The sequence below is a fragment of the Hoplias malabaricus genome, chromosome 3, assembly GCF_029633855.1.
Source record: "Hoplias malabaricus isolate fHopMal1 chromosome 3, fHopMal1.hap1, whole genome shotgun sequence".
In the NCBI taxonomy this organism is placed as follows: Eukaryota; Metazoa; Chordata; class Actinopteri; order Characiformes; family Erythrinidae; genus Hoplias; species Hoplias malabaricus.
Window position 1 is genome coordinate 28,110,041 of NC_089802.1, and position 9,706 is coordinate 28,119,746.

General features: G+C 41.3%; 1 protein-coding gene across 1 annotated transcript; it reads left to right on the forward strand.

Annotated features, from left to right (window-relative positions):
• Window positions 1-2,419: 2,419 nt before the first annotated feature.
• Window positions 2,420-9,315, forward strand: zgc:123217 (uncharacterized protein LOC641414 homolog). Its single transcript, XM_066665205.1, has 6 exons — window positions 2,420-2,547; window positions 3,538-3,561; window positions 3,757-3,919; window positions 5,449-5,717; window positions 6,601-6,749; window positions 7,407-9,315. Exons 1-6 carry the CDS (start codon window positions 2,493-2,495, stop codon window positions 7,752-7,754), a joined length of 1,008 nt encoding a protein of 335 aa, XP_066521302.1. The 5' UTR covers window positions 2,420-2,492; the 3' UTR covers window positions 7,755-9,315.
• Window positions 9,316-9,706: the final 391 nt, after the last annotated feature.

The following is a 9,706-nucleotide window of genomic DNA, read 5'->3' on the forward strand; positions in this document are numbered from 1 at the left end:
CTCAACCTTTTCCAAACACAGTGAACTTTAGAGATAAATGCAGTGGTTTCCAACCCTGTGTCCAACACGTTTTGGGGTTTTCCTTCGCCCTAACACACCTGGCTCTCTAGAGCAGTCGAAAACCACCTTTGAACCGAACTAGCCCAAAACATTTGGTTACAGAAGACAACAAGAGAAGCCCCTTCTCCCCCTAAAATGGGACACCAACAATAATACCATCACAGGGACAGTCCAGCAGATGATGTACATCTTTCACCAGCTGAAAGACACCACCTAACCTAACACCACCTAACAACACATAATACTGCAGCGTATTAACAGATCTGCAGAAAAAGCACCAGTGTCAGTCTGCCCACTCTGTATGATACGACGGAGTTTTAGGGCCACAGCGTTGAAAAAAAAAACAAGATTCCGTGAATCATGTGAAACTACATGCCATGGGCCTGTGCACCGATTCAGGGTTTAAACACTAATCACACTGTGGTCCTGATGTGGAAGAGAACTGAGTGCTTATTCCTGAAATCTATACCATAGCATGACTTAAGCAACACACTTCATTCCACAGTTACACTGTGTCTGCTCCATTATACGCAGCGAATTATTCAGAGATTTTTTCTCAGAATTATTCAGAGATTTTTTCTCAGAATTATTCTGAGATTTTTTCTCAGAATTATTCCAAGTTTTTTTTCTCGGAATTCTGACTTTAATCTCTGAATCTTTTTTTTTTTTTTTTAACGCTGTGGCCCTAAAACTCACCTGTTTCAGCTCCTGCCCCCAGGCTGGTGATTTGGCCAGATTAGCCAAACTCCAGACAAGCTTCTTTCCTTACAGCATCACACTAATGAACAATTAGCTCTCATAAGCTTTGTGACACTGACACTCCATTTTGTTCTAAACTTTTTACAGTGTTGATCTACCACTTATCTGACTGCAACTCATACAAACACCAATTCCAGTTTAGATGGGACTCCACATTTAAATAAAACAATGCAATGATATGCAAATTGTAGAAACACTATATTTTATTTAAAGTAGTACAAAGACTACATTTTAAAAAAGCTTAATTGGCAATAGATCAGTAACATGATTGGGTTTAAAAAGAGCATCTGAGAGGCTGAGGGTTTCATAACTAATGAGGGGTTCACCATTCTGTGAAAGACTGCACAGGCAGCCAGTGAAACATTCATTCATTCATTCATTCATTATCTGTAACCGCTTATCCAGTTCAGGGTCACGGTGGGTCCAGAGCTTACCTGGAATTATTGGGCGCAAGGCGGGAATACACCCTGGAGGGGGCGCCTGTCCTTCACAGGGCAACACAGACACACATTTACTCACACACTCACGGACACTTTGGAGTTGCCAATCCACCTACCAACGTGTGTTTTTGGACCGTGGGAGGAAACCGGAGCACCCGGAGGAAACCCACGCGGACACGGGGAGAACACACCAACTCCTCACAGACAGTCACCCAGAGCAGGAATCGAACCCACAACCTCCAGGTCCCTGGAGCTGTGTGACTGCGACACTACCTGCTGCGACACTGTGCTGCCCTACCAGTGAAACAATTCAAGAATAATGTTTTTTAACTTAAAATAATAAAGGAATTTCATTATGTGTGGTGCATAATATGATTGAAAGACAGAGAGAATCTGAAGAAACCTTTATAATGTAAGGGACAAGCACCGTTAATGCTGAATGATGAACACAGTCACACTTATTTTAGAGACAAGGCCAATCCACATTCTGCATAGATTACAACAGCGCAGCTCTTTAGTAAGAGTTCAGGTGCTAAACTAGTCCAGACCTGTCACCTACTGAAAAGTACTTTGTGGATTATTAAATGAAACAAAATATACCGGAGACCCTGAATTGTTGAGCAGCTGAAATCGCAAAACAAGCAAGAACAAGAAACATTTCACTTTGAAAACTACCGTAATTGGTCTCCTCAGTTCCCAAATGCTTACAGTGTGTGTAAAAGTAGAGGTCTGCCTTATCCTTTTTAGAACATGTTGCTAAAATCAAATTAGAAATGGGCAAATATTTTTTCAAAAAATATTTCATCATTTCATCATTTAAATTGTTGTCATGGTTCCATTTTAAATTATGCGTTTTGTTGTAATATACATTTTGCCCAGCCTCCCCACATTTTTGGAGTGAAATTTATTATTAAACACATATTCTCCCAGGTAATACTATGAACTTTTTGGGAAAGTAAACCCTGATCTTCCATTGATCTGATCATTGACAGCCAGTCGGTTCATTAACAAACCGCTACTGTCAGCGTGTAAAACTGTGGATTAAAGTGTGTCTAAACGTGCCTAAATAGATTTAGCGTGGGGAGACAAATGGTGACAGAACCAGAAAAACTTGTCTCCTGACTGTGACGTGCCGTACATGCTGAAATGACCCTCCAACTAGACACAAACCTGGCTTAAGAAAGGTGCAGAAGAGAGAATTACAGTGACACTGTACTCTTTCAGAATTTAGCAATGGGTCTAACATCTGTCTCACTCTACCTCACCATCCTGATGCTGCTGGCTGAAGGTAAGCTCAATTCTGTGTTGCTGATGTACAACCTGTCAAAATGTAACTTTACAGTAGAAGGAAAAACCTCTTTAATTTTCAGTGGAAGTTCAATTGAAAACAATTCTGGAACATTTCTGTCGGCCAATTCAATGTGTTGTTTACACAGTGTAGACAACAGACAATGATACAAAAGAAAAAGAAGAAAATTTGAAAATGAAACCAGTTGTACAGTCTAAAATAATGTAACCTAAACTGACCTTTGCTGTGACACTGTGGCACTCCAGCTGCACAGAGGCTGACAGAAAGAGACTGCAGAGGGTGACCAATACTGCAGGAAAAATCATTGGCTGCTCTCTGCCTTCCATACACTACATCTATCTACCGCTGACTCAGTAGGGCCAGGAACATTCTGAAGGATAACACCTACAGGTCCATACCAAAACTAACAGACTCTTTCCCAAAGCCATCACGTTGCTAAATGGGAATCTGCACTAACTGACATTTACAGTGTCTCATCTGTTTTGTCTGTCCTATTTGTCTAGTTGTGTACTTATATGTTTAGTTCTTGTCTGTGCACACTAGCGTTTTTTACACAGTAGTTTTTATTAGTCCTAACTTTTCTATTTAAATATTGCACTGTGGGCACTTTTAAGGAGCAGCTTCCAATTTTGTTGTACTATGTATACTGTGTATGCTGTGTATAACGACAATAAAGGCTTTCTATTCTATTCTAATGTTACCTTTTTTTGTGGTATGTCGGCAAAATTAAAGGGTTGAGGTGTAAACTAAGTGAAATGTTTTTTTCTATAATTTTGAAACACTTAATAGCACCCCCTTGTGGAACAGAAACTAAACATGAGTGAGTGTGTGAGTTACAAGCATGTACAGTGCACAGTTAGATGTAGGAGGTGTGTCACTGATTTACAATATGTTCTATATATATTATACAGAATATTCAACATCAGTATTAATATCAACCTAATACCTACCTGTTGTTTCCTTCTACAGACTCCAGCACGCAGAACACAACCAGTAAGATCTCAGTAACCCTAATTCCAAATGTATCTATTAGTACAGTAAAGATTTTCATGCACATATTAACATGTTTGCTCTCAGACTTCTCGTGATATCTTGAGTTATTTCACTGAAATACTGTTTCTTTTTTTGCTTCATGTTTTTAAGCTGTGAGAATCCCTCACTCATTAATGTCCTCTCTCCCTATCTCAGGCTGCGGTGTTGCCCCTCTGAACACTCGGATTGTAGGGGGAAGTGGTGCCCCGTCTGGCAGCTGGCCATGGCAGGTCAGCATGCACTATACTGGCAGTCACGTGTGCGGAGGAACGCTCATCCACCAGCAGTGGGTCCTCACCGCTGCGCACTGTATTTTATCGTGAGTTTAACTTTGGTCTGTATTCTGTATACTGTACTCTCAGCCAGTGGGCTGCAGACCTCCAACCGTTGTTAAACAAACAGATGCAGAGATGGAGAAGTGCCGAAAAACTGAGAGTGACCCAGTTCCTGTAATGAAAATGAAAAGGTTCTAATGTTTTGGCTGATGGCTGTATATTACCAGATATGGTTTGTGTAAAGTATCGCTATTCCAACAAAGTTAATTAAATCATAAACATTCGGTTCAGCTTTAAACATGTTACAGTTGTTTGTAAAGTATATTTTTCTCAGAACAGTGCTGTCATTTGTTCCTCGACTTTATTGAAGATTATGTAACTCCAGATCAAAGTCCCTTCATCTCTTCCCTTAAAGCTCTTTCTCGAGTGCTCTCAACATTATTCCCTTTGAATGCATTGTGGCTTTTATTTAAGTCTAGGAACTCACTCTAAAGAACAGCATCTGACCCTCATCTTTCAGTAAATACCAGCGTTATTCTCTAAAACACTAAAGTGCTAAACAAACTGCTTCTAATGAGTTCAAATTTAATTGGATTTCTTACATCATTTAAAGAAACATTGCGTAATATTTTCATCTTAAAATTACAAGTTCAAAATTGTTGTGAAGCTTCACTGACATGTAATAAGGAGAACAGAGCCTTTGTCATTGCCACTCTGGGGTCAGATCTGGAGAAACTGCACTCCCCTATCCTATTTGATTTCTATACATTGCTGTACAGGGGGAGCCCCAGGAGCAAAAAACCCAATCTTACCTAGTGTTTTTTAAAGGAAACTTCAAGAATCTCTATCCTCAGCATTTCAACACCTCTACAATCAGTTACCACAGGCAGTGTTCTCAGAAGCCAATTAATCTCACCATTTATTCTGCTGAGAAACAACAGCAATTTGATCTGCAAATATTCACATATATTTCCTTTTCTCAGTGCAGGCTCCTCTCAAACCGCACATGTTTTCTGATCGATACTGTTGGGTTCTTCTTCTCTTTGAAAATGAAAGCATTAAATGCTCTTTATCTGATGTGGATAGTTTTGGTGTGACGCTAGATCTTGCACGATATCATTGTCTCTGTTTTTTTTAAATCCTTGCTTTCACATTCTCCTGCTTTAAAATCAAATCCTGTCAGGAATGTCTCCTTGTGGCAGGCTCCTGATTGGCCCAGCGGTCTAAGCATTAGCCCTAGGAGCATGTCCAATACCCGGGGTTGTCTCAGCCTTCCAAGGGCAGGAGTCCTAAGAGAACACAAATAGCTTTGTTCACGCTGTATTATTTATCTTCAGCTTTTACTCACGAAGGACTGGCGCCCCCTCCAGGGTGTATTCACACCTTGCACCCAATGATTCCGGGTAGGCTCTGGATCCACCGCGGCCCTGAACTGGATAAGGGTTACAGACAATGAATGAATGAATGAATGAAATTTTACTCAGATTATTCATCAACTGCCTGTTTGCTTCGATAATAAATATGTTACAGTGAATTACAGAGAGGTAACTGTCTGTCTTCTCTTTCTCATCAGCTCAGATACGACTAAGTGGACCCTGTATATGGGACGGCAAAATCAGAGCACACCAAATCCCAATGAACAGAGCCGAAATGTCACTGCAATTATTATTCACCCCAACTACAACAACACTCTGTTCAACAACGACATCACTCTGATGAGACTCAGTTCTCCAGTGAATTTTACAGACTACATCAGACCGATCTGCCTGGCGTCCGCGACCAGTGCCTTCTACAATGCCACCAACTGCTGGGTCACAGGCTGGGGCAACACTGGCAAGGACGGTAAGATTTTGTCCAAATATTCTGTGTCATTTTGTGGATGGTGTCATGCCCATGTTAGGTTTTCCAGGTTTAGATGGATTTCTCTATGGAAAAAAATTAATGGCTATTAAGGTTTCAAATTCGATGTGTTTTGACAGTAGATCCTCTGTTTTGCAAGGCCATTAAGGATAAAATCGATATAAATTATTTGGTTACATGCAAATAAATGACATCATAAGATGGCACCCACACTGGCAATCAGTGTATATCATGTTTTGGCAATTTTAAGCTTCAGGCTACCTTTCTAAAAGTGTAATGAACCAATGGTCTCAGGCTTCATGCAGCTTGTTTATAACCATTTTTACTCAGTGAGCTTCTCCAGGACTGAGCATTTCAAATCAAACCAAGCTAAATCACTCTCTGTGAGCTCCATCTAATACCTTCAAGATGGGTTGGAGCAGTATTTATGATCCAGAGCTATGCTATCCATCTAGCAGCAGTATCTCTTCAGGTTGAATGCCATCAAGGCCTTACACCAATGTTCCATCTGTAGGAGTGACATGTTAAACTCTATAAACACCCTTCGTTTCTGAAGAGAGGCTGGGCGAGCCTATGTCTGCTTACATGTGCGCATAATGTGTCTCGTGTACTGTACTGCACAGCAGCTGGCAACGTGAAATAAATCTGCCCCCTGAAAAAGCATCTCGTCTAAAAGAAGTAAAAACAAAGGCTGTGGGAAAAAAGGACAGTGGTTTCAAATGACTGATGCCAAGTTCATGTGGGCATTTGTTTTGGTTTCACTGTCCTCTCTTCAGGTGGTGGTGATTATAATTTTCCATTTGCTCAAACATTAAATCACCCACATAAACACTGACCCGCTCACCCATCCTCGTCTGTGTTCCAGTGCCTTTACCAGCCCCTCAGACTCTTCAGCAGGCAAAGGTCCCAATTATAGGCAGCAGGGAGTGCACATGCGATTACCTGTTGGAAGGGAACAATATTATCACGGCGCAAATGATTTGCGCGGGGACAAAAGGCAAAGGAACCTGTCAGGTAAGTTTCAACGGGGAGAGCCCACCTTTAGTCACTGGCTGCAGGTAGAAACTGGACAGAGCCATTAAGTGGTATTAAGTATTTAAAAATATATGTAATATCCAAAATATTCAAATAACTCTTAGTGGGAGATCCGTGAGAGTTGCCGAGCTCAAATTCACATTCAAATGTATTACAGGATGTTATAATACAGGTAGGAAACGGCCTGGACCTTACTGAACTGTGGGAAATATTTAGGGGAATGAACAAATAGCATCTTGAAATATTAGGCTGTTTCCTACACATTTCAAACAACACATAAATGACCCCAGAAAACAGTGAATTGCTTACATTTAAAGTGAACAAATGAAGGGCCCTAAAAATGTAGGGTTCTGAATATGGCTCTCGTGTGTTTTTCTAAATAAATCTCTGTACAAGTAAAAGACCCTGAAAGCATATGACCCTGGAAACCTAGGACCCAAGGAACAGTACACATTTGCCCCCTAGAAATATAGTGGTCCGGACGAATAAGACTGGTTCCTAGATATTTAATTGAACAAATAAAGTGCATTTAAAACTTAGGGCACTTGAAACCTAAGGACCCTAGGGAGGGACAGTACACTGTTTTCTAGACATGAGGTGAACTGAGAACATATCTCTCTCGTTCTCTCTCTGCAGGGGGATTCTGGGGGTCCGCTCCAGTGTCAGCAGGGTTCTGTTTGGGTGCAGGCAGGTATAACCAGCTTCGGAGTCCCCTGTGCCACGGGAGTCCCGGAGGCTTACGCCCGCGTGTCTGTGTTTCAGACATGGATCATGCAGAACGTGAATAAGTCCAGCATCGGATTTGTGACGTACTCTTCATCCGGCAATGACACAGACCTTAACTTTGTCTGCCCCAACATCACACTCAGCTCAAACAACATCACTCCAAAGGTCCCATCACACTCAACTCAAACAACACCATTCCAAACATCCAGCAGCTTCCTCGTTCTCCTCTTCCTCTTCCTCTCTACATTGATCTTGTGAAAGAGCCAAACGAATGGCGATCCAGTGCTGGTTAATGCCATGAATGCATGTTATTTCTGGCTGACACCTGACAGCAACAGCATTGGGAAATTACAGTGGTGAATGTGCATGATGTACTCAATGGAGACTGATTTAATGCCACTGCAAACTAAGACAAATGAGAATTTTTTTTCATTAAATTGTCAGATATTTTAGATGAGATTGGTACTGTTACTGCTGCTACGAAGCATATATATGTTATTAGCCTTAATTTTACTCTTATTCTATACTTCTTTTTAATCTTTTCGGCATTTGGAGAACAGGCCACATTGTCCCCTTTTACCCAACCACGAATAACCCCAAACTACCCTTTTTAATTCTCTTTTCATGCTATTTTTATCCCAAGAGCCAGTTTTTGTTAATGCAACCCTATTTTAATTGGAATGTAACATGGCTTTATGGTTTTGAAAATCTTTATTACAACCCCAAGATCCGACTGAGTAATCTGATTGGACAAGAGGCATTCCCTGATGCTGATGTAAGCTGTGTTCAAAATGGCCCCCTACTCACTCTTCCCTATATTATTCACTATATAGTGCATTATTATAGGGAACTGAATTCAGGAGGGGGGTGGCACAGTGGTGCAGCAGGTAGTGTCTCTGTCACAGCTCCAGGGTCCTGGAGGTCGTGGGTTTAAGTCCCGCTCCGGGTCGCTGTCTGTGAAGAGTGTGGTGTGTTCTCCCTGTGTCTGCGTGGGTTTCCTCAGGGTGACTGTCTGTGAGGAGTGTGGTGTGTTCTCCCTGTGTCTACGTGGGTTTCCTCCGGGTGACTGTCTGTGAGGAGTTGGTGTGTTCTCTCTGTGTCTGCGTGGGTTTTCTCCGGGTGCTCCGGTTTCCTCCCATGCTCCAAAAACACATGTAGGTACACCTGGAGGAGGATTGGCTCAAAAGTGTCCATAGGTGTGAGTGTGTGTGTGAATGTGTGAGTGTGTGTCGCCCTGCAAAAGGACTTTGAGAAGGATTCTGGGTAAGCTCTGAACCCACCACGAGTGGATAAGCAGTTACAGATAATGAATGAATGAATTCAGGAGGGTAGTGATTGATTTCTGACACTTCCTCATGCAGGGTTTACTAAACAACATAGTGGTTTATTGTGGTGCATTGTGGGATTGTTTGACAGCACTGAAATTGACCCACTATGTTTTGTCCCAGCACTGGGACTTAATAACGAAAGGTTTTATTAACCCCTTCACTATTAACGTTATTAACACTTCACCTGCACTATCACATAGTGATATCAGAGGGTGTTTTAAAGGGGCACCCCCCACACACTCACACACACACCTGACTCTGCAGCAGGAGCAGCTACATAGTTGAAATCCTTATACACATACACGGTACACAGCAGCTTGTCTGCACTTGTAAAGACCTACACAAATCACCAAGATGTGTTGATGTGTTGCACAGGCCCAGACGAGTTGGTGAGTTATTGAGCCAATTAAATGAATACAAAAACAAACAAATCAAAATCTGTTGTGTTGTATTACTGTTAACTTGTGTAAAAAAAAAAAAAAGTAAAAATGTTTTTTGACAGCTCTTGTGACTTCTTTTAATAAATCTGCAACATATAGGATTTTTTATTACTGATCGCAAAGGTCCTTAACAAAATCTGTAATATGCTATAGTGCTACATTAATAGTGGGTTGTGGCTAATTAACTGTTTAAACTTCCTGTTATTTAAAAGAAACCCTTAAAGCTGGGCGCCACCCATTTCTCGAAAATTTCTGAATTATTCAAGTCGTTCAACTTCCTGGAACGAACTGAAAAGTCATTTACTTGCTTTAAAATAACCCTACGGTACAGATTTAGAACATTCTGTTACATTCTGTGACAGTATCCTCAGGACAGGATAGATTTATAGTTGTAGTTTGACTTCCTGTCCACCGGATGTCACTAATACGCAGCAGTTTTAAA

Excerpts from the sequence above, each read along its gene's own strand:
- zgc:123217 (XM_066665205.1), top strand. The coding sequence starts at position 2,493 with ATGGGTCTAACATCTGTCTCACTCTACCTCACCATCCTGATGCTGCTG. Across the intron at positions 5,718-6,600 it reads GGGCAACACTGGCAAGGACG|TGCCTTTACCAGCCCCTCAG; the intron begins GTAAGATTTTGT and ends TCTGTGTTCCAG. Across the intron at positions 6,750-7,406 it reads AAGGCAAAGGAACCTGTCAG|GGGGATTCTGGGGGTCCGCT; the intron begins GTAAGTTTCAAC and ends CTCTCTCTGCAG.